Source organism: Ptychodera flava, chromosome 3, assembly GCF_041260155.1.
Source record: "Ptychodera flava strain L36383 chromosome 3, AS_Pfla_20210202, whole genome shotgun sequence".
Classification (NCBI taxonomy): Eukaryota; Metazoa; Hemichordata; class Enteropneusta; family Ptychoderidae; genus Ptychodera; species Ptychodera flava.
The window spans coordinates 36405167-36432055 of record NC_091930.1 but is presented as its reverse complement, the minus strand read 5'-3'; the positions used below and the strand labels follow the sequence as shown (position 1 = coordinate 36432055).

Here is a 26889-nt window from a genome sequence, read left to right as displayed (position 1 = left end):
GTATTAGTTTTTTACTCTCATGCTATGACTCACAGCGCCTTATGGCCCTTTGCATCGATCCTCTCCACGGTTGGGAGAACGGAATTGCATCATGGTACCACAGGTCCAGTAGGCATAATTTGTGATGATTTTTTCCTATTATTATCATAAAAAATAATTATGAATATTAATAAATTATTAATATGAATGTTACAGAATATTAAAACTTTTTTACACACAATGTCGTCTAGTTTGTGTAGATTCCATCTGGAAACTCCATTGTTTTGATAATTATGATTATGAATAAATTATGATTATGATTAATAAAGTCATATTTTACACATTGTAATGTGCTTATGTGAACAACCCTCTGGAAACCCTCATAAAGTTTCACAATCTATGCCAAAATATACAAGTGACACCATCGCCCAGGTTTAGTCTACGGCGAGAGTTACCATTCCCCAGGTTCAGTCTACGGCGAGAGTTACTACACAGTGTATATAATGAGAAGGTAGCCAGCTCCACTCGACAGTAAACTGACATACCCATGAATTACCTCCGTTTTCTTCACTTCTGCATGTTGATTCTCAAAATTTCTCCCGGTGTTGGCAAGTCCATAAATCAGCCATCAAATCTACCTAGTCTTGGCCACTTAGACGGAAAATTTGTGAAGTTTGAGGCTGCGAGAAGGTATATATCGCCAATGAAATGATGCTGCCTTAGCGGAATCGACAGCATCCGGGATCTTTTAGGGCCGTTTGCGAAATTTGAATGTAGCCGCCAAGCGGGGCCGAGGGCGGAGCCATGATTTAACGTTATTAGATATGCTGACATAATTGATCGTACGGCCAATGAACGCTCGTGACCTTTGATTAGACCTCTCATCAGTTGACCCGAATGTACATGTGTCTGATCAACATCAAAACGTGGAATGAGTTTCATTTCTCTAGTCGGACGGTGTATTTTTCGAACTTTATAGCAGTCGTAAGGTTGCTCCAAAGCAGCTTACTGGGTATGCGATCAATGGAGGTGGTAGCTTCAGCGAAACGGGGACAGCATCAACTGAACAAACACCGCAGCAGGCAGCTCAATATAGATTGCTGCGATCGTGTTTGCCAGCATTTTAATATATACACCTTATCCATATTATTTGATGACACCGTCATCACGTACGTCCATTACAAACGTCCAGATGAACTTCCGACGATAGTGAGCACACCGTCATCAACTGTGACCGACTCCTCTGCCCCTCCTCCGCACGTTCGCCGCTGCGATATCACAGCTAGGTTTCCACGGTATCCACCTATTCCCGAAGAACCTCCGCCATGTGCACATCGTACCCACAAATACCTTGAATAGCAAGGAACACGACTAACACTTCCAGGCTTACAAACGTGCTGACATTTTCTTGCCCGTTCTCGTTTCAAAATTTTAGTGTTTTTTCCATAGACCCTGCTGCATCCGTATGTAGCGTCAATTGTTTTTTCCCGAAGACAGAAAGTCCTCGCTTCAGTTTCTGAGTGTGATAAAACTGCAGAGCTTCGGTTAGGATTTCCAAATCTGCGTAAGGCTGTCCGCAAATTGTTTTTCTATTTGCGTAAAATGTACCAAAAATGCGTACAACATGACTACATGTAAGTACGTACCTATATATAACAGCTGTCTACGCGATATCGAAAACCGGTTCAAAAGTCAATGAATAAAGTGTTCAATAAACAACATCAGTGACAATGTTTTTTCTTTGATATTAGTTTCACAATTTGTTCTGTTCTATTTTCTGTCGACGATTTTCATTTCTTACTAGGCCTAATTATTTAGACTACAACTTCCCACTATTGCCTTCGCTGCTTGACCTATCATCGCTGCTCTGAAGTCAAATTCACTTAGGCTCGGGCCTTCCATGGTTATCACCATCAGATCATTTAGATCAGGCATAGTCACTTAGACAGCTACGTTTCGATTTTGTAATCCTGTTTTGGGTACTGAACCCACGCGCTCACACAGGACAGATGAGACTGGAATCACGGCTGCAATTATGGCCAATTTTGCAATAATCTGGAATAAGTTTGCAGACCGGCATAAAACTATTATTTTTAAGTTTGCGTAGCATTAACTTAAACTTGATATTCGAATAGGAGATCTTCAGGGTTTACAAGTATGCATTGGGCGCAGCGGAAAAAAAAACATTTTTTTTTGCAATAACGACGAACTCTATTGAACTTGTTACATTTTTATTGGTACAGACTTGAAGGAAAACGTGATTGACAGGATGTAGGACAAAATATTGCTAAATTATGAACATTTTTATCAGCAAACAATTTATTTTTAGTCCTGGATAAACTTCACATTGAAGGGAAACTACGTGTGCTCATGTCTTTGTTACAGAGACTGCGCTTTTTAATGCGTATCGGATTACGCAGACGTCATTTTACTTTGCGTACTTCAAAGTAATAACATGCTTGAAATACGCAGGATTTTGCGTTAACGGAAGCTCTGTAATAAAACTATTGATAATATTATTAAAATTTTACTTTTTCTCAGTATTTTTGCAAGACATGAATATATTTGTCTAACATATTCATAAAAAAGTAACAGGTCCTCGTAACGCCTTTTCAAAAAAGATATCGATTTCAAGGTACATTGTCTGTGCTTTGTCTGTAAAACACGTCCGTGACTGTGTTTTTAATATTTTGTTGGGCAGCAAAATAGACGACAGTCAACGCTGCCTGTATTTTCATTGTAAATCTCTGAAAATCACAAGTTCAATTGGAAGGTGACTGCGTGTTTGTACGTACGTACGCTGTTTTGAGGTCTCCTCGCCAAGTCGCGCTGAACTTGACATATTTTCACAATGTCAAACGGGTATCTATCATAAACAAACGCATCTGCAACCCGTCATCCGTTTGTAATCACACATACATAGCTTGGACCGTTGACTTGAGACACCTCCATCCTTGGACAGACCATGGATGTCTATTTTTTACATCCATGGACAGACCATGAAGTAATCGTACAGTGTAAGTGTAACTTTCATGTGTAAAAAAGGTCACGAGCGTTCATTGGCCGTACGATCAATTATGTCAGCATATCTAATAACGTTAAATCATGGCTCCGCCCTCGGCCCGCTTGGCGGCTACATTCAAATTTCGCAAACGGCCCTAAAAGATCCCGGATGCTGTCGATTCCGCTAAGGCAGCATCATTTCATTGGCGATATATACCTTCTCGCAGCCTCAAACTTCACAAATTTTCCGTCTAAGTGGCCAAAACTAGGTAGATTTGATGGCTGATTTATGGACTTGCCAACACCGGGAGAAATTTTGAGAGTCAACATGCAGAAGTGAAGAAAACGGAGGTAATTCATGGGTATGTCAGTTTACTGTCGAGTGGAGCTGGCTACCTTCTCATTATATACACTGTGTAGTAACTCTCGCCGTAGACTGAACCTGGGCAATGGTAACTCTCGCCGTAGACTAAACCTGGGCGATGGTGTCACTTGTATATTTTGGCATAGATTGTGAAACTTTATGAGGGTTTCCAGAGGGTTGTTCACATAAGCACATTACAATGTGTAAAATATGACTTTATTAATCATAATCATAATTTATTCATAATCATAATTATCAAAACAATGGAGTTTCCAGATGGCATCTACACAAACTAGACGACATTGTGTGTAAAAAAGTTTTAATATTCTGTAACATTCATATTAATAATTATTAATATTCATAATTATTTTTTATGATAATAATAGGAAAAAATCATCACAAATTTTGCCTACTGGACCTGTGATGGTACATTAAACTTTGTTATGTCTATTAAAAATGTTAACACCCCATTCAGCACAACGACGCTAAAGGGTGAAGAGAACGACTCACACTATAGCGCTGATAATCGACACCATTTTCGAAGAACGCAAACTTTCCCACATTTTTGCTCTATTCTATCCTTAAACTGAGCCATGGTTGATACCCACAACTCGTACGCAGTGCCAGTGTTTGGGTTACCGTGTTTCTGTCTGATTACCGGGGCCAGTCGGGGTATAGGCCGTGGTATTGCTCTACAGCTCGCAGAGAAGGTGGGAGACAATTCGCTCTTTGTATTGACGGCCCGGTCTGAAGCAGGACTACAGGGGACCAAGAGTCTAGTCGCTGCTCGGCGTGGAAGTGGAACCGAGGTGCGCACTGTTACAGGTGATATGGGTAACATAGCTGCCCTATCGACAACCCTCCACGACCTGTTCTCTGACATTCCACCATCTGGAACGTTCTCACATGCTATGCTGTTTCACAATGCAGGGTCACTTGGTGACATCACGAAAAAAGTTTGCGACTTCGATGATCCTAATGAGCTGCAGGAGTATTTTGGTTTCAACATCACCTCAGTGATCACCTTGACCTCAAAATTCAAGTTCAGGCCTCAGACGTACGGTCGTCAACGTATCCTCGACGTACGCATGTAAGCCGCAGCCCTATGTGTCAGCATATGCCACGGCGAAAGCCGCTAGAGATATGCTGTTCGGAGTCGTGACCCTCGAAGAGCAAGATGTTCGCGTGTTGAATTACGCACCCGGCGCCGTAGACACGGACATTTACTCGGAGTGGACGGAAAATATTGTTGACCCACTAACCAGGAAAAAGCACACTGACATGAGAGAAACCGGGAGTATTTTAACGGTGGAATCAACGTGCAAAGACCTGGCAAAGTTACTAGAAGAAGATAACTACAAAAGTGGTAGCCATGTTGAGTATTACGATAGTGGCAAGTGAGATATCAAAGGAGGAAATAGTGAACACGTGACTGTTCCATAAAGTTTCAGATATTCGACCTGACATTATCACTGTATGTCATTTTGTCATGAGCTTCATCAGTGAACTTATCGTTTTAAAGTTAGAATGCATATATAATATAATATAATATAATATAATATAATATAATATAATATAATATAATATAATATATATAATATAATATAATATAATATAATATATATAATATAATATAATATAATATAATATAATATAATGTAATATAATATAATATAATATAATATAATATAATATAATATAATATAATATAATATAATATAATATAATATAATATAATATAAAATAATATAATATAATATAATATAATATAATATAATATAATATAATATAATATAATATAATATAATATAATATAATATAATATAATATAATATAATATGATATGATATGATATGATATAATATAATATAATATAATATAATATAATATAATATAATATAATATAATATAATATAATATAATATAATATAATATAATATAATATAATAATGAATTATTCATATTGCTATTATATCATAACAGTATATTGAAATTCTGGCGTTGTACATCAAAAAATGATTTTTGCTCAAAAAATAGAGCTCGCGCGTATGCCAGCTGTGGTATATCGCCAATATACGACAGTTCTTTTCGCGTCTCGACCAATCAGTTCGCTGTCATTGCACCAGCAATATACAGGCATGATATAATATATTGTAATATGATATCGATATATATACATATATATATATATATATATATATATATATATATATATATATATATATATATATTACACACACATATATACTTGAGTATGTTGTCAGAAGAGAAGGGTCTTCCTTATTTCATAACGAAGTTAAAAACTTTGTTCATAATATATATATATATATATATTAATATATATAGATATATATATATATATATATATATATATATAATATGAAAGTTCATTGCAAGTATTGCTGGCAGAGTGCTCGATGGTGCGAATCCAGAGCAAAATTAGTGTAGTGTTAACGGGAACTAAGGCAGTTTCAAGGTAGGCGTTGTATTACTGGTCAGTTTCGTGTAGGTAGAACCTACACTCATCAGATACCGTAGCCTATTGAACAAGAACGCAGTGCTCAACAGAAATTATGCGTTGTAGCATCCTTCAAAACCCAGCCAAAAAGTATAGCACAGAACTCAGTAAATACATATGGACATTAAAGGAAAAAAACATCAATTACAACATCACATGGAAAATCCTCAAACAAGCCAAACCCTACAGCCCCATCAGCAACAGATGCAATTATGTCTTTGGGAGAAATACTTTATAATATGCAAACCCCAATTGGCCACCCTTAACAAACGCAATGAACTCGTTAACACATGTCGCCACTCCAGCAAATTTCTCCTCAAGAATTTTGTTACCTGACTGTTATTCATGAGACAGACCAATCATCACCATCTGTCACTCCCCATTCTTTTTTCCACTGCCATTCAACTTCAGGCTCATTTGCATATTCAGTCCAGTACAACGCATAATTTCTGTTGAGCACTGCGTTCTTGTTCAATAGGCTACGGTATCTGATGAGTGTAGGTTCTACCTACACGAAACTGACCAGTAATACAACGCCTACCTTGAAACTGCCTTAGTTCCCGTTAACACTACACTTATATATATATATATATATATATATGAAAGAGGGATATATCATATATAGATTAAGAGATAGATAGATAGATAGATAGATAGATAGATAGATAGATAGATAGATAGATAGATAGATAGATAGATAGATAGATAGATAGATAGATAGATAGATAGATAGATAGATAGATAGATAGATAGATAGATAGATAGATAGATAGATAGATAGATAGATAGATAGATAGATAAAGATTGTCTATGTGTAATCGTCATTGCTTTAGTTTTTATTTAGTTAAGTGTGTTCTTGTATTATTGTACTCTCCTTGTCCACTTATACCTTTGCCTTGACACATGCCTTTAATAGGTCAGGTGGACATATGTACAGACATTCCATGCGGGTGGTCTCTTTTTGTGCGAACAACCTATCACTCTTTCGACAATGGTTTGCGCTAGCATTGAAGGATTACTATTGAAATTATATAGGTTAAGGGATATAGATATACCGATTAGGTTTCCATTATGAGAGAAATTGTAGGTAATTCAGGTATTGTAAGTTATTAAATTGTAAGTTAGCTTTGCAAATGTTATAGAAAAATTCAAGTCATCAGAAGTCAAACTGGAGCTTTAATAAGAGGATCCTCGCTTTTCATAATTGAAAGAAAACCCCGCATCGGGCTGTATTTCACTTTGCTGTTTTAGTCGGCTGAAATAAATTCAGAGCTATATGTTTGTTTTTAAACATTTTCTTTATGACTAGTACTGCCAGTACAGTAGTGTCATCACGGACTAAAATAAACAGTCGCACACGTATTTGGGTTTCGGATATTTTAGAGGACAAACCAATGATTTAGATAAAAATACCTTCTACTTTCGAAAATTAGTCATTGTAGAATTCATCATAATAGCCAGAGGTAATTCTTACTGTCCAGGTAATGAGAAATAAAATTGCATGCTGTCACTTGTATATACATCCATTTTCCAGATAATTTGCACAATAATTTACAGCACGTTTCCTGAAATGTTACGGTACTGAAATGTAGTTCATTGAAACCATGACATGCGTGTATTTGCTTTATCTCAATTCTTTTAACTTACTATACACAAACACCGTTTGTTGTCGAACCAACCAGGTTAATAACGTTGTTTAAATCCAGACTCTACACACTTCATGTCATGTTTCCCCTGCTAATTAGAAAGTTTTTATCAAACCAGTAACATATGTATCAATATCTGGTAAGCAATCTGAAGAATCTCCAAGGAGATTCATTGCTTGATTTGAGCAGAGGTATTAAAAACACCTCTGTAATTTTCATTCGATATAGATCGTACAAAAGAAATTCCTATGTATTAGCAAAATGTTTGATAAAAATCATCGAAAGGGTGGATGCAGGAAAATTGCTCTTTCGACTGAGGCAGATGAGTACAATTGCAATCAGCAGTGTACACAAACAATACTGTTTACAGTGTACCCCGCAAATTGATACTAGATGTTTTACCATAGAGGCCCACGACCTGTAACTCTGCCAAATTTGTCCAACTTCAAGGTACCTCGAACTTCCTCAGATATTCATTGCAATCTATAAATTGAACGACACAGTCATCAACTATGCCTGAACTTCATTTCCTTGTGGCAGAATAGGCAAAAAATTTAACAGTATTATTGATTTTCAATTCCCGCCATTTTCAAAATTTTGCAGAAAAACGGAGAATTTTCGGTGGAGTGAATCCCTTTCCCGTCCTTTCAATGGGTCGCACCATGTTGTATTTGTAAAGATTTAAATGTGTACATGCACCATTTACGTTGTTTATCATGTAGTTGTATGGAGAGGGTGCGGCACCCGTTTATCATTTGTCTTACTGAAACCTCCCATAAATGCATGCAGTCCCACTCAGTGGATAATTATACTTGAGTAAACGTCTCTGAGTAAGAACACGTCTATGAACTAACTTTAATCTAAATATAAAATCATGAAAATAATGTCAAAAGTTGCCGAGGGTGGAGGTCGTCGCCTCTGCGCCGGTGCAACTTTCTTATTTACAACCAATAGATTTCATGCACGATGTCTACATGCATTACGTCAACATGACTGCAACATCAAATCGCTAACGTACACTGGATATAGTCTACATCAGCACATTTTCGACGACCCCTCCCTTAATTGACGTACCAGATAATCAAATAATCTATAAACGAATGAAATTATAAGCAAAAAACTACAGAAAAAACTATAAGTAACCAAATCAATAAAATCAATATAATCAATAGGTAAATAAATAGTTAGATATATAAATAAAATATATATAGATAGAGAGATAGATTGATAGATAAATAGATAACACTGGACAAAATGCTTGATATGCGCTTAGCATATTTATGTATATTGACGTATATGGAACACAATATTAATTGCATACGCAACGTATATCTTTGTATATGGAACATTCCAATACGTTGATATGCGTAGCGTATTTCTATGCAGATCATGAGTATACGTAATGCAGATCTTTGCACACTAAGTGTACACTGTAGTTTTGCATTTTATTAGTAAGTACGTACGTGTATACTTAACGTATTTGACACATGTACAGAATCAGTATATGTGTATATATATCAAGCATTTTGCCAAATGAATAAATACACGAATGAATAAATTATCTATGAACCAATCAAATTATAACAATTTGATAAAAGGGTTATAACAATGCTGTAAACAAATTAACTATGACAAATAAAACTATTAAAAAATTAATAAATAAAGAAGCCATAAACAAAGTCGAGTGACAGGAACTCGAAAATACCATGATTTTGCTACTCACAAGATGAAAGACAAAAGCAACAAATAAAAAACAAAACAAGAGACTTGCTAAATTACCGGGGAAAGGGGAATATTGGTTTAATGGAGGGAATATTACAATCATAACAGCGTTATTTGATCAAGATATTTACTCGAATGGCGTCAGCAATTTAAACGATATAGATGTAAAACGGGTGTTATTCTTAGAAAAGGAGGGAAAACCACAATTTGGGTCAGTGAGCAGTAAATCGGTATGGCATTTTACTCATCATATGATAAGCAGTGCATGAATATTGATAGCATTGAGCAATGATAGTGGCGATAGTGATGGATAATGATGATGATGATGATGATGACGACTATTATGACGATGGTGAATGCATGGTGTAACAGTGAAATAGACGAATGATGCATAATTTTAGCATATTTTGTTTTTGTTCAGTTGTCGTGTCAGGAGATATATTCTTGTGTAACACATCACCACAATTAGTATTATATATAATTTATATATTTTTTTCTTACAAGATACTTTGACAACAGTCTAAGATTTCAGCTCTGGGACAACCAGATATTCTATATCGGCTGAGACAATATTTTAAAGCCTCAATAACTGCGAATGCGTAATAAACCGATCTCAAAATATCCTAAGTTTTCCAAGAGTCTTCTCTGAATAAGACACATGAATGACTGAAAAAGTATATACCACTGTCGAACGTGGAATGCAAATTCAAAAATTTTAACACCGTTTTAGATTTCCCGCCCTCTTCCAAAACTAATCATGTGAGGGAGAAATAAAGATTACAACAACAAAATGACATAGACTTTTTCCGGCCAAAACTGATGAACTTAGGTGGGAACCTCATCTAAATTTCCAAATAAAGAAAGAGCAGAGACATTTCTATTTCAACATAGACTGTTCCACACTTCGGACACTTTATTTCACTGATCGAACTTTGCGCCGATTTCGTAGTGTATATCCGCAGCGCTTTAAGGTAAAATGCGCCTCGAAAATGAAAGAAACTTGGCTCAAACTTTTCTCAGTGTCACTTCCACTTTTCTCTCACAGAATCTAGAGCAGTGACCGACGTGCAAATGTTTGTACAAGAGAAACAAATATAAGCTAAAATTTAATAATATTTGGAAATCAAAATGGCCGCCATCTCTGTGTTAATTCTATTTAGAAAAAGAAAATTTTCGATTTTCGAAAAACAAAGACGGCAAAAAGTTTTCTTTCTCCGACAGCTTTAACTCCCACAAGTGCTAGATCAAAAGACAGTTGTGAGAGTTGGAGCGTCTGAATATCTGTCCCTAGACAGATACTTTAACCAAACATTTGATTTGGTGATATGTACGTAACGGTACGACGGATTGTGATAAATTTCACAGTTATCTTTATTAAGTTGTGTGTTAATAAACGACGATTTAACGGGGCGCTAGCGCTGCACCCTACACAAAATCATATTTTTGCAAATATTCGTTTATTTTTGATATGCTAAGATTTAAGTGTTTTGTTCGGTTCACCTTTTAGCATGTCAAGCAGTCCTACGTTGGGTTATAACGAAGTGTTAATCAATGCAAATGAATGCAAACCACCCGACTTCCTGGCTTCTCTTTCTCCAAATTAGAAGATTAAAAAAAATGAACTCAGTACAGGCCCGGACACATTTTCTGAAATTTCATATAATGTTCTGTAAATGCTATATAAGAAAACGACTATTTTGTTTGGCAATAAAGTTCTTACATTTGAATAAGAGGAATTTTAATTTTGCTAAGTGTCGGTCTTTCAATCCGTGCCACTTTAGAATGAGGATAGATAATGCAAAATAAAATAGTCGTTTTTTTCTACATATACCCTTTTTTCAAGTGAAATATTACACTTCAGAAAATAGCATCAAGTTTTTGACTTGAATAAATTATATCATTAATACTAAAATTGAGGTGTTTTACCCCAAATATACACGCCTTCATCCTTCGAGGAAGCTATTGCTACAATACTAAACTTTAGATTGTCTGTTTTTTGAAACTATATAGTATGAGAGGGGGGGGGGGTTTACCCTGTGGCATCAATTCTATATGAACTCCATTTTCAATGCAGTATTTTCAAATCCATTATCGATTTCATCCTCTCTCCTTGATATATGCTTCAAACGGCCCTCCTCCAGGCCGTTGCCCTGAAATAATGGACATGTACGCGTATATTATGTCGACACTGAAGAGGGCGCCCACTATAGGTACTGTTGGAAGAGAAGGGCAATCGTAATATTTCACTTATAAAAGGATGAACAAAGCTAAGGATTTTATGACAAAGTTTTCAAGCCTTGTAAGACTTGAAGGAGAAGAATGCATCCTGAATGCATTTATATGATGATCTTTTAGTTAAATGACTGATTTGTTTTGGGTATTTTTCCAGAAAAATTTCATCGTAATTTGGCCACATTCACAGTTTTGTAGATTTGTTTCATTTTCGACTTTGTTGAAATAAATTTATCTTTTAAAAAAAAAAAGGCAAATCGAAGAGCTGTGTGACAGGTGGGAGAGGCATGGCATGTCGCGCTGACGAGCCCGTCTCCACAAAAGGGAAGAAAATTGCCCCTTAGGCGAGAAAAAAAAATGTCTGTTCAACGGGCCCGACCGACCCATATTTGGACCACTCCACATTTTTCTTTTTTCCCCCCCGAAATCTTTACGAATCTGAAGAAACGCGGAGATGTTATTCAGTGAACATCTGTCTGTAAGATGAATGACCTTCACATTTTCGATGACATTGACTTGAGTGAGATTGATACAGGCTATGATTTGAAGAGTAAAGGTGGAAGCGCATCACAAACATTTGGTCAAGGTGAAGGGCAGGGTTAATACGCCATGGAAAATAAACTATTACGCCACGTGTTCCGTATAGCTTAGACACTCTGTACTGTATTGTTTCACCGGCGTTTATTTCACGTCCGAGTGGTTGTACAGTCTATATTTTCTAGTGTTCCTATTTTCAGTGTTCCTTGAAAATTCTTTATTGTTCTTTGTATCACTTGTTCCGATTTTCGTCATGGCTTTCCCCTATCGAACGTGTGATTGTAAGCAGCAGTTCTCACTGCAGGACGGACATGATTTGTGTTTCTGTTGTCGAGAATGCACAAGGAGTCAACCTTGTGACATTTGTTTGACTTGGACACAGGACGAATGGTCTAATTTCGCTCCCTCGCTCGACGACGTCACCCCGGACATCCCCAGGGCTGACCCGTCAGTTTCTGAGTCGCGAGTTTGGTTGGAATGCACCGTGCTCATATGGCTGGTGGCACCAACACAGAAATTAGCTCCGTTAGATTCAGGTGCCACCAACGAAGCTGTTCGTGCAAAAAGGTGTTCGTGCGAAGTTTTCAGCGGGCGGGCAGATTTCAAAACTAATCAGCGGGCGGGGAGAAAATATTGATATTTACTGTGGGCGGGGAAGAAAGAAATTTCATTACTTTCAGCGGGCGGGGAGAACATTTTTGACAGTGGGCACCGGAAAATACGTAAAGGGAGGGGAAAGCGGCGTGCTTAAAGTTGCAATATGGATCAAAATTGTCGATTTTATATTCGCAAAACTAAAGCAAATAGACCATACTACGTTGAAGTACTCTTCTTAGCTAAGCCTCTTTCCAATCCCGGCACACAAATACGTTCATTTTGATACGTTTCGGCCGCCTAGAAAAGCTGTTTTGTAAACAAACTTTCAAAACAAAAAACATTGGCGTTTTCTGCTGTGCACGTGACAAGTACCACCAAGAGTGATGACGTCTCAATAGAGTGCACGTTGGAGACACGATGACAGAACTTGACATATATAATGATAATTCATTGTAAATTTTGCGTTTGCCTAACTTTGGTAGCATCACAATGTTTCAGAAATATAAGTATATCGATATGATAAAGTACAGCTCTACAAAAGATCGTGTGATTGATTTTTCTCACCCATATACATGTATGTCAGTGCCGCGCCGTGTGCACCTACTGTGTACGTTCGATCGATCGAGCGTCCAGACCACGTACACCGATCTGGTTGTGTTCACCGCGTGCCTGACAGCGTTTCCGCAATCCTCTCCCCGTTGCATGTTGTTACATTTTTCATGTTAAAAGGCGAGGTATCTGCACGCTATATTTATTTATATATTTATATAATATTTATCCACCACTGCAGAAGTTCGGCAAATGTCTTGCCCCTCAGTCAGGTCTTGCATGGCCATTTCAGCGCGTCGATCGACGCGTAGCATCGTAAATGAGACCATGCCATGATGGAAACTGCAGTTTTTCTTTGTTTCCGAAAAATGCATATTTGACCTGAAGGATATAGATTATCAATGAATGCTAACAGATCTAAGTTATTTCCTTGCAGAGGGACTACGGCCCGGTTCACATTACAAATCGTGGGGTCCGCACGGTGTTGGTAGGTCGGTGTTGCCCGAGGAAACACCGCTGGCTAGCGAAGTTGATCATCACACAGTGGCGACGTTGGTGCTTTCGCGAGAAACTGTAGACACAGTCTGCCTCCTCGACGTGGTGCAGTAGTCGCGTGTCACTCTTTTTTCTGGTTCCATCTTTCGATCTGACCAAACATGGTTTATTTTGCCGACATTGTGGGCTAATTTCTGCCATTTTTACTAAACTGAATCAGTCAGCAGAGACCAGGACGCGGGCAGACACCTGACCGCTTGCCCGTGGGATCGGAAGGCTAGCTAGGCATGTTGACACGATGTTGCAATTTCGCAAACCGTTACCATGCACCAAATACGCATGCGTACATATTCAAATAGTAAAAATGACGTTTCAAATTTTGTGCTTTACTCTCGCAAACAGTACGTACCAAAACAGCAATTTATTCGGTAATTAAATCAATTTACTCAAATTAGAGCCATCCCCGTGTTCCTGTTAATGGTCGAATCTGCAAATGAAATTGTTATGGATTTTTCTATGAAGTCAAATCTTCGAAATATGAAGGTCAATTCTGATCCATATTGCAACTTTAATAGAACCTAACTTAGAGGGGAGCAATGTTCCAAGGTATACTGCTAACTGCTTGCATGGTTTTGTGTTGATCTGGGTTGCCTAGTGGGCATCTAGTTGGCAATGGGGGATTTCAGTAGTGGGGAGAGGGCAGCGGGGAGCTTGAATTGTTGTGGGGAGTGGGGAGCGGGCAGACTGTAGATACCGGAGGGCAGTGGGCATCAAAATTCAGTGGGAGGGCACATTTTCAATGTATACCAGTGGGAGGGCAGTTACGAACAGCTCTCACTTTCCCCTCCAAATTTTAGGTCAGGGTCAAAAATAAGAAAAATCGGTATATCAGCTTTCAAAACAGGTTTTGTGATGATTTGGGGAAAATCATGAAATTTACCAGTTGGCGGAACCTGTAGATTGAACTGTAGAAGTGAAGGCAAAGAAGCTGTTGTGAGACAACCAACCCATGTCAACAAAAAATTGAAAAAAATCATGAACGTACTAAACAACATATCCAGTATATGTTATGTGACTAAGAAAAAGCATGAAACACACAAAAAGTGTTTATATTATGTTCTGTTTAAGAACCCCCCCCCCAAAAAAAATAAAAAAATAAAAAAAAATCCGACCAACCTACCCAACTTTAAAGTCATCCGTCCGTTGAACAGCTTTTTTGGGGGCCTTAACAGTATGTCGACGAATGTGTTGGAAACTGTGATGGAAACTGACAAAACGACCACTAAACTGGAGAACAGCAGAAGTGGAAAAAAAGCAACAGACTGGGCTGACTTGGATGAAGTTGTGGCTAAAATACAAAATCTGGCGATACTCCGACGTTTCGCCAAGAAGAACTGTTAAGTTTAAGTTCAAGTTCAAAACTCCATGTAGTTGACAAGAGATCAAGTATTGGAAAAATGGTAAGCAAGGGAATAGGAGACGGACAAATAGCAGGCCTCTGTCGAGGGGTAATTGGTGGGGAACCCGGAATATGGTTCGTTACTTTGAAAAGTCTTGAAGAAAAGGTGTGGGGAGTGATGAAGCAGGTTCTTTGATGGCAGTCACGAGTCTCGGACACTGGCAGTAGAAGTAAAGCATATAAAACACTTGGAGGTTTTATTGCATAGAAAACGACAAACAGAACTGGTACCAGTACTCTGAACTCCCCAAAGTAGAACTCGAATCTCTAAAACTACAGTGCCCGTCAGGCGGGAAAATTGTAGCCAAATCAACATCAGAAAATTGCTACAAAGATTACAGCTTCACTCTGATTGGTCCTAAACTGACTAACGTAATGTGACCTGATTGGTCCATTTAACTCAACGGTGATTGGTCCGCTCTAGAATCCGCGTTTTGCATCAAGCTCGACAAGTATTGTCAATGCACATGTTACATAGCAAATATAAAGAGTCACTCAGTCACGATAAAAGGAGGCGTTGTAGGAGAACGGAATAACAGTTGATAACGGAGATAAGCTATATCCCGATGATCTGGGTTCTGATACCAAGAAAGTAGTCTTAAGTAACTAGAATACAGAAATGGAAGTTTAATAACCCATCATCGGATTTCTCACCATCTTCGAAGATTCTCGCCATCTTCGGAGAAGTGGACGGAGATGCAACCAAGCAATATGAAATAGACGAAAGTGGTAAATTGGTAGTAGGGATGCAGATAAGGAGAGATATTCCGAAGCAAGTTAGATTCGATCAGCTTGAAGGTTCAACCGTATAAGCGTCAGTTACCAGGATCAACCGACAACGGTGAATACGCCAATCATCTGTTATATCTGTCGTATTCCAGGCCATAGTGGACAAAACTGTCCAAAGGCAAAAACATGCTTAACGTGCGGTCAAAAGGGACATCTACGAAAAAACTGCCGACAAAGAAACCATGGTGAGACACCTACAACATTTGTACAACGAGCAAGAATCACGAATGATGCTGCCAAACAGACAAAACCACGCAATCACGATGGAAACAACGGTCTCAGCAAGTGACAGGAAACTGTAGTTACCAAAGCAAACTTCGGTGGAAAGGTTAGAAGCTATAAAAGGAAACGACAAGAAAGATGCCGCGAAAAGGCGGGAAAAGTGGAAAAGAGGAAAAAAGCGACATATCAGCAAATTCAACAAAACAATTTGAAGAACGCGGAGGAGTCAACAAAGAACACAGATTATCTTGACCCAATCAAAGATCCTAGTATAACATTAGATAATTTCGACCCTGATAAAATGTTGGCCGAGGGAACAGAAGCAATTGTATCTCCGACGACATTAAAAGACGATATGCATGACAACTTTTCCCCACACAGACTTAGACGGGGTGGCTGTGACCAATCTTGATTGAAATTGGTCTCAGCCACCCCGTCTATTAAAATTCATGAGTTTACTTTTCTTGTGTACGTACATACTTATATCAGATGGAAATCTGAGGATTTGCGATTACATCAGGTTGACAACCCCCACACAAGAGCAATGAATGTAAAAAGTGTGAAAGAGGCTCCCACCTAACTATCCAAAATGTTTTTGTGTCGAGTTTGTGTTTGATTCGTTTCAAAAATATGTTCCTACATTCTTATCCGATTGTTTGTGTTAACAAAAATGTTTGTTTCGCCTCGGATATTTGTAGGGAAGTTTGGATCAGTGTGTACGGTAATGTTTTGTTTGTGTGGGGAAAGCTTATGGCGAGACGCAGCCGGACCTATTGTGTTACAGAGTTGATAGAGTGGCCCTTTGACGCTTGCGTTTCGAAACCCGAGTGTGGTTTCTCATCAGTCGCAGTGTAGATTCTTTCCTTAGTTTGTGTTGTGAAAAATTATTTTAATGCATTTTAGTGGTCTTGCTCTTCGAGTAGCGAGGCAAGTATATTAATGTTTGGGTCTCGTTGTGAGTCCGTTTGGTGGTTCAGTTTGTTTGTTCTATGTTTCTTTACTTCAGTAAATTTTGTTTTGTTAGTGTGTCTTTTAGAATTTTGCCGAGGTGTGTGTATTTTTAGGCAATAAGTACCACTGCGGGGTACGGATTTTATGTTTTCTGGATCAAGATACTTACAAGTATCATGATCGATGTGTTTGTTCTCGTACATTTTGTTTAATAGTTCGTGTTACTTTGTTTACTGTTTGTTCTGTGTCGTCACTGGCTAGTTGTGTATATATACTTAGTGTTGCGTAATTGCCTTTCGCATTCGTGTACGTAATCTTTTGTCTTGACAAAGACAAAACCCGACCCTTGTCGAAGGGTTTTTATGGTAATTGGTCTACTGTTTGCAAGCTGGTTTATCGCGATTCTTTGGGCACACGACATGTTTTGTTTCCTTGTTTGAAAGGGTATCTCTAGAAGTGCAAGTTTAGCAGCTTCAGATAGCTTTCAGGTTTTTGTATTTTGCTGTTCGTGGAGTCCAATTTGACTTTTCTTTGAATTGGTGTTGTTGCGATTGTTCGTGTCTCATGATGTCTCTGGTGTTTGGCTTAATTGCTAATGAAACTTTTAATGTTAATTATTTCCAAGTCAACTATCCAAGCATTTTAAGAGGGGTGATCAAAAAGGCCAGAACAGCCAATTTTGACCAACCGGGTTCAAGAACCCGGGAATGTGTTTAAAGTGTGCGATAGATGTGTTTACGACATAAACATTACGAACAGTAGGATTAAGATAGGTATGAATAATCCAAACTGCCCAGTTTTCTGTGTGGGGAAAAGTTGGAATGGAACAGACAGAACTGACGCCACTTAAAGGGACATTAGCTGTAACTTTTGACAAAATTTTTCACTACTCTGTTTCAATGTATCAACTACAGAATTTTACTATAATCCGATCATCATGACCAATGCCCGGTATCCTGCTTGCCAACACGGCCTGTATATGTGAAACGACCATTGTTATTGTTGATAAATGTATTCTAGTCCGGACCTGAATACAAAATTTAAACAATAACAATGCAGATTATACTCACATAGGGTATATTTATGAGCTAAATATTAGGAATTTCTTCATGGTTCAGGGATTCATACCAGAAACTGCAGATGATACACAGGACAAACAAAATAAAAAATGACCAAAGTTACAGCTAATGGATCTTTAAACTACCGCATCAAACAAGAAGATTTGTCATAGACATGATGAGAAAAGGAAACTTCGGAGAGATACGACATTCAACTCATATCAAGTATTTTGAGAAGATGAAGTTGATATTTTTTCGACAGAGTCGGATGATACAGTGAACGAATAAATTGCAACAGATAATTCAAGTTCAAAAACTACACACCTACGTAACAGATAAGACACCCTTTACAATTAATATTGTGTAATATTGAGTAAAAAGACGATCATCATGATGCAGCTGAATTTACAGTATATCTTCGGGTCGGTGAGACTTTAGCGTGGAAAGGGGTCCTGGATAATTAAAACATGCGCACGGTAAACGAAACAAACTGCGTTTGTCCTCAACCCCCTCCCCGGTTAAACTGCACTATGAACTTTGTTTATTCAATCCTTTGTACATTTTTTGTTTGCTTTATTCATTTACAGTTATGTAGACTTGACGCTTAGTGTTGATGGTAAACATATCTACCATCAAAGTTACTATTTGTGAATAAATTTTACTTTGCTTCAAAAAAAGAAGGGCGATCGAAATTACTTAATTCGGGCACATAGAAATGTAAGGTAACCAGATATGAACTGAAAATGCTCACGTGTTTCATTATATATTGAAGTTATGTGTAAATTTGAAGCTTTGCCACATGTTTGCAACTTCATTGAAATTATTATGATCAACATAATGAACAATAATCACCGCCGATTAATTCTAAAAGGTCATGAAGTATACAAATATGTAATTAGCTGAAATAAAAATATTAAAGTTATTTGACTGCTCTTATTGTATCACCACTTTATATAGCAAGTGTAATTACCGTTGGCCAAGTCCTTCAAGCCATATATGCCGAGCTGTGAAAGCTCATTAGATATGCAAATTATAAATTAGCTGACATAAAAATGTGAAATGACTTTCGATATTGTTTTGACCTAGTACCTGGTATAATCATCAATGTACATAGCATGTTTTGCCAACTTTGATCAAGTAAATCCCAGTATATATCCCTAATAAGCAAAGTTCATTAAATATGTAAATTAGGAATTGGCTTAAGTAAAAATGCTTAATGATTGTCAATAATATTGTATCATGGTATCTGCAATATGTGTAGCAAATTTTGTCAACTTTGGTCAAGTCAATTCAGACATATATCTGTAATTAGAAAAGATCATTAAATATGCAAATTAGGAATTGATGAAGAGAAAATGCTTAATGACTTTCAATAATATTGTATTATAGTGTCTTTAATGTACATAGTAAGTTTCATCAATTTTGATCAAGTCAATTCAGATAAATATCCCTAATTATTAAAATTCATTTAATATTAAAATTAGGTTTTGGCTGAAGTAAAAATGTCTTTTGACTTTCAATAATGTTATATCACAGTATCTTTGATGTATATAGCAAGTTTCAACAACTACAATCAAGTTAATTCAGATATATATCCCTAATTGGGAAAGTTCATTAAATATGCAAATTCGGAATTGGCTGAAGTAAAAATGCTTAATGACTTTCAAAAAAGTTGTATCATAGTGGCTTCAATACATGTAGCAAGTTTCATCAACTTTGGTCCAGTCATTTCAAATATATATTCCTAATTAACAAAGTTCATGAAATATGCAAATTAGGAATTGGCTGAAGTTAAATGCTTAATGACTTTCAATAATGTTAAATCATAGTATCTTTAATATACATACCAAGTTTGGTTAATTTTGATCAAGTCAAATCAGACATATATCTCTAGTTAGGAAAGTTCATTAAATATGCAAATTAGCATTTATCTTTCATGTCACCCCTTAATGGTTCCCACTGCTGATATATCTTGGTGTGATCAACATTTGTAGCAAATCTCATCAAATTGTGTGTAGTCGTTTTTAATATATATCCGTTTTTTTCTAAAATCATTAATTATGCAAATGAGCAAAAAGTATGCAAGCTACACCCACCAAAAACTAATCAGTTCTTGCCATTTGCTAACTGAATATATGTACCAGATTTGATTCTGATCTGATAAGCCGTTTTTACCTTCTCGTGTCTATTTATAGACAGAGAAGGTATTAGAGTTGAAAACCAATATGCTGCTGTCAAGTACTTCCGTCTGTCAAGACTTCCGTCTGTCAAGATCCGTTGACGTCATGCCATTGTGATGGGTCATATCATAAACTGGTGGGGGTGTTCATGGCTCAGGTTGAGGTGTGGGAGAACGATTTTGAGCTATGACAAAAATCAAAAGGGACTTAGCGGCATAGCCACAGTGTTAAGCCTTTCTCCAAGGTTTCTTAGTTGACTACAATCTATTACAGACTACTGAGCTGACGTTAGGGGTACTCACTTTGTGTTTGCTCACTCTGTGAGCGCTAGTGTTTGGTACTGAGTTGCGTGGATATCCCCTCATGGCCTCACGTGATCTTGGCCTGTTGCATAATCTGCAGAGATGATCATATATGCCTCCGAGTCTGAAAACTGTCATTGTGTAAGCCTGTCGGCATTTTCCTTGCATTTTTTCTCATTTAATTTTGCAAAATATCGGCGAGTACCTCAATATTTCAAGATAACCCTTTCTTCCCAATCGTTTCCTGGAGTTTCAGAGTCATATGAACGAAAATGAGTGAAAGTTTTAGACAGGAAAATCGGACGTCGGCCATGTTCAATGTTTACAGTACAATCAGAAGTTTAAGTGGAGGAATTAACCAACAAACACTATTCATGATGCCCGCCCTCTAGAGGCAGACCCTCCTATATGAAGTACCACATTTGATGCTTGTGGAAAGCTTGACCACACAATGGAGCATTTAAACTTTTAGAAAATGACAAACTGAATAAGAAGGTATTCAGAAAATGTCAAATACTGCGGAAAAATGCGCAAATATTCAATGTAAACAGGTTAACTGACTGGTCAGCTATAAAAAACAATGAAAATGTTTATGATCAAAAGTTTTTGAGATGCGCACATTTTAACAAATACAGAAATTATTAACATTATAAATATAAGACCAAACTATTTTTCAGGGATGGGACAGGTTGGAAATGAGGGTGAGAGACAAAGGCACTCCTATTGCTACATGTGGATGTAGCCACACCATTTCATTTACAGCATACTTATTCACTGTGTTGTGTTCAAGTTCCATATTGTACTGACTGTCATACAAGGATAACATGAGCAAATCAAATCAAATTAGAAAAGGATCAATGCTGTTGTGTGGATTTTGCTGAACATGGCTGATTTTAATATTTCGCCCTATATATTTGGTATCCAGCAAAGGCATATTTTGATGTAAAGTCAAAATTAACACTACATTGCTGACAATATATTTTACCGTTTCTGCATGAACTTTTCTTTTTTAAATTATAGTATATTAGTACTTCAAACAGATTAACAGTTATCGTGATGTCAACCATAATTTTACATCACAAAGACTGTAATTCTGCCAATTTTTTTGTTTTTCAGTCATTTTATAAATTTTGCACTGCACAAGATGATTGAACAAATTGCAATGTTTGAATTTGTAAACTCAAAGAATAAAAATCCTTTGGTCACAAATTAAATTATTTTTTGAAAAGAAATTTACTCTTAAACACTTTTAGCATATATTCTTTACACGGTCATGTATTTCAAGGAAAATATGCCTATTAAAAACAGTAATTTCTTCATTTTCAATTTTTTTTCAATACTATGACAATTATCAGCCATGAGGTTATACAAACACAAGACCAGATAAGCGTTTTTCATCATTTTCACAGGACTCTTTGGAAAATCCATTAAAAACAGTTAAAAGTGACTTAAAATGATCACTTAGTATACATTTAATTTACAGATGCCAGGTTGTGTATTTCACATGCACTCAGGTCAGTAAGGAAGTGCGTCATTACTATTTTGGACTGTGAATTCTTATTTCTGAATTATTTAACTTTTTCCCACATTGAACTATCTTTAGGCAGTTTATACTGTAGCTTAGAATTTTTTTGATTGATGTATTAATCATCTTTTGGGTTCTTTGGGTCCATATCCCACCTCATGCTCCTACATCATCAACTATTTACCAACAACTCCATGCCAACAACCAATTACCTGACCTTGCCACACATTAGAGAAGGTACAGCGTCATTGACGGTATTTTTGAGATATCGGACAACAGAAGACAGACAGACAGACAGACAGACAGACACACAGACACACAGACGGACAGGCAGACAGACAGACATCGCTGCGACATATGCTCACGTGTGTAAACACGTGAGCAAAAAAGCTGACAGGACAGTGACGTGCCATGCATTTGTGCCGCGTTGACGGGCCTTTTGTCAAGCTATCACATGACGTCTGATAGCGGTCACGTGGGGGCTTACGTCATCAGGTCATGGACTTGACTCTTTCACAGCCGGTCCCTTCTCGTTTCGCATTGCAGCTCTATCCTCCACAACACGATTACAATGGCAGTGTTCGGAGTACCGTGTTTCTGTCTGATTACCGGGGCCAGTCGGGGTATCGGCCGTGGAATTGCTCTCCAGCTCGCAGACAAGGTGGGCGACAATTCACTCTTTGTATTGACGGCCGGTCTGAAGCTGGACTACAGGAGACGAAAAGGCTGGTCGCCGCTCGGCGTGGAAGTGGAATCGAGGTGCGTACTGTTACAGGCGATATGGGTAATATGGACACCCTGTCGACAACTCTCTCCGGCTTCTTCTCTGACATTCCACCGTGTGGAACGTTCTCACATGCCATGCTGTTTCACAATGCAGGGTCACTTGGTGACATCACGAAAAAGGCTCGCTACTTTGACGACCCCGACGAGCTGCAGGAGTATTTCGGTTTCAACCTCACCTCAGTGATCACCTTGACCTCGAAATTCATGGAAATGTTCCCGAAGAATTCAGTCCCCAGATTCACGGTCGTCAACATATCATCGGCGTACGCATATAAGCCGCTGCCCTATTTGTCAGCTTTTGCCTCGGCGAAAGCCGCCAGAGATATGCTGTTCGGAGTCGTAGCCCTCGAAGAGCCAGATGTTCGCGTGTTGAACTACGGCCCTGGCCCTGTAGACACGGACATGTATTCGGAGTGGACGGAAAACATCGGTGACCCGGATACCAGGAAAGAGTATGCTGACATGAAAGAAAAGAGGAGTTTTCTAACGGTGGAATCAACGTGCAAAGTACTGGCAAAGTTACTGGAAGAAGACAACTACAAAAGTGGCAGCCATGTTGAGTATTACGATATATGCAAGTGACATACCAAAGGAGGATATAATGAACACGTAACTTTTCCAGAATCAATTCTTTTTGATTTGTTCTATGTACAATAGACCCTGGAGAAAACCAACGAGATTAGTTTTCTCATCACTCTTTCAGTTCTGCATGAGAACAATAATGGTAAGCCTCTAGATAATTGATTAATTATATCTATTAAAGCACGTCTAGATATTTCAGTATAAATTTCAAAGAAACTTAGCTGCAAAAGCCGCATTCTGCATGTACTACAAATGCCATGCTTTCGAAAGCAAGTTCTAACATTCTGAAAAGGTTTTTCTCTGAGAAAAGTCAGCATGTTATTTTTGTTCTCCTTTGTACTTGGAAAAAAAATCAATATCCTTTTGTTTCATAAAACAGGTGCACTGGTCGCCCGACCTTCCCTATCCAATTGCTTGTCTTAATCTTAACGTTGTAATTAAATAATACAAATAGACGCCCTAAGTTGCTGTGAATATAGTGACAATCGACCAATCAGAGATAACATTGCGAGGCGCTGCACATCAGCAGGGATTATTCTGCATGGCTGAGGCCACAATCAACGGACAATTTTACGAAAGTGTTATCTCCTCTCTCAGTCAAGCGTAGTTTTCTAAATCATTTAAAATGGTAATTGAGGAGAATGGTGTGTACGTTTTCAGAATTTCCAAAACTAGTCTAGGAAGTTGTGTACACATGGGAGACATGGTAGACTTCACTGAGGAATCTCTGATGATACAAATCACGATGCTTTAATGGAAATCTCAAGTTCTGTGTGATCTTCGACCTGACTTTAGTGACTGTGTGTCATCAGTAAACACTTCGATCTGAGGTCATATTTCTACTTGTCATCAATTTTTGCCGTATACACACAACACACACACACACACACACACACACACACACACACACACACACACACACACACACACACACACAACATATATATATATATATATATATATATATATATATATATATATATAATATATATATATATATATATATATATATAAAACCCGGATAATTCGACTGTCTTTTAAATTAGCCAGCCGACTAAATACGGACCCTAGTACATATTATCCAAACAACAAAGGTAAGAATGATTATCGTACAATTTGCGTTGCAGTTTATAATCAGGTTTATTTCACTACAACTAATCATTCTACTAATAATGATAAATAATAAACCACAAAATAAAACACTGTTTTACAATGATTAGACTGATAGTAGTGTTACTGGAAACAAATTTACAGGCGCACATCCACTATACTAAAGTTCAAGGTGATTATGCAATGGTTTTGTCGTAGGGTCCATTCACTTAGCTGACGTTCATATTGTCGTACAGCGGCTGATGCCCAGGGTGGCAGTCTAAAGTCCGTCCTGTTGCCATGACGATGACAGTTTATCCGATAGGAAAGCCGAAAGCCGAGTTTTTCCAGACGATCCTCCCTGGGGATTTTGTATTCCAACCACTGGTGGCGGTAATCGAGTCGATTATAATCTGGTATTGACACGAACAACTCCTAGGCTCTCCGTATACACTCGGACCCCACAATAGAACTCAGTCTGTCGGTCTTTCATTAACTGGATCTCCTCTCTGTGAGCACAGCCATATAAAAAGACCAATGGCAATTATGTAAGCGTTTCCTCCTTTTTAAACACCGACATTCAGAATGAGACTAATAGCCTGTTCAGAGACGTGACAAATGTGTTCAGAACACCCTGGATTACAGTTGCATCATTTTTATTTGTCCGCATTTTGAGTATGATCAAACAAAATAATAAAGAAATAAATAGCCCATGGCTTTCTATAGTAAATATACTATAACCTGTGAAAAGTTTAGTCCAACACATTTTGCAAAGATTGAGTAATGACTTCACAACGTTTGAAAACTGATCTCAAATCCACACACTGCTCCACTGATAAGCATGGCCGCCATTCTAATGAGCCGGGCCAAACACAAACTGCCAACGTTTCTCCCAAGGCTGATGTGGAATGTTCCATTATGAAAAGTCACACAGTTGGAGGTGACAGTATGTAAGCTTTACAATGAGGGGTCACAATCGACACTCGGCCGAAAATGTGGAAACAGCATCAAAAATAACAACTTTTGACACGAAATTTTACCTAAATTTACCTTTTTATCCCAGTATTGTGGCCTCTAAATTTAATTACCAACCATATGTTCATTTAAAACTAATTTTTCGATGTTTGGAGCGAACGGTAACGTTGCAACCGCCCTGTTTCGAAATAATTTTAATAAAATATCGTGGTTCCATGACAACGTGTTTGTGGATATGCAAAAGTATACATAACTTTGTACAATTGGTGCCGGCACCAGCTCATGCTAACCAGTGCCATTACTCTTACAATTAACACAAGGCAACGCGAAACATGTGATTTTCGACGTGAACCCCACCAATACAAAAAACGTTTTGGAAGCCTAGTAGGAAATCCGATTGCAAAGTTATGATTTGATCATCTTCCCCGAACATGTTTACTTGCTTTTAATTACAACACTGTTTGATGTTTGGACAGTTGACTTCATTTTGAACGACGAGCAGTTCACAACACGATCCAAGCGCTAGCACTGACCGAGTATCACTCATACGCATTACATCCACGGCTTGACATTGCAAATAATATGCGTGACAATCCAAACAAGCAAACCCCAAAGCAACAATGCTCCCGTGTTTCAGTACATGAATATTTTTTGCAGTTGTCACCAAATCGACACTTTTCTCTGACATTATTGCTATATATTCGCTACTTCATTAAAATGGTTAAAATCGACATGAGCAGACGTTGGTCGGGTTCTCGAATTTTTTCTGTGCCAAATTATGAAAGCTCATCAAATATGCAAATTTCAAATTAGTTGGCATGAAAATGCTAAATGTCTTTCACCATCATAATGGCATTGTCTGATCAACATACCTAGTGTAAGTTCCCTCAATTTTGGCCAAGTCCTTCCAGTCATAATTCACTAATTGGTGAAGGTCATTCAAATGAAAATTAGAAACAGCTGGCGTGAAAATGCTTAATGTTTCTCACTCTACTGTCACATCATTATATCATCATAGCATATTTCATTAGCTTTTGTCATGACCATCCAGTCTTCTATCCCTAATTAGGAAAGTTCTTTGAGTATGCAAATTCGTTCTTGAGTGATCTAAAATGCTAAACGACTTTCACTAATCTTAACTTATAGTATCTGCAGTATACGTAGCAAATTACATCGACTTTAGTCGAGTAAATCAAGAGCTATCCCTAAAAAGGAAAGTTCATTAAATAAAAAGTTGTTTATGATCAGTGCTATCGCCACTGAACTTCTACATGACCTTGAAATCTATAAATCGTTTCTTGATTAAAGTCAGGAAGAAGATTAGGGAGA

The 26889-nt window shown here is 37.7% G+C and overlaps 1 protein-coding gene and 1 pseudogene across 1 annotated transcript; both read left to right on the top strand.

Annotated features, from left to right (window-relative positions):
• The first annotated feature begins 3939 nt into the window (after window positions 1–3939).
• Window positions 3940–4440, top strand: LOC139129258 (sepiapterin reductase-like). Its single transcript, XM_070694902.1, has one exon. It carries the CDS (start codon window positions 3940–3942, stop codon window positions 4438–4440), a length of 501 nt encoding a protein of 166 aa, XP_070551003.1.
• An 18197-nt stretch (window positions 4441–22637) lies between these two features.
• On the top strand, window positions 22638–24360 carry LOC139129920 (sepiapterin reductase pseudogene; annotated as a pseudogene).
• The last annotated feature ends 2529 nt before the right edge of the window (window positions 24361–26889 follow it).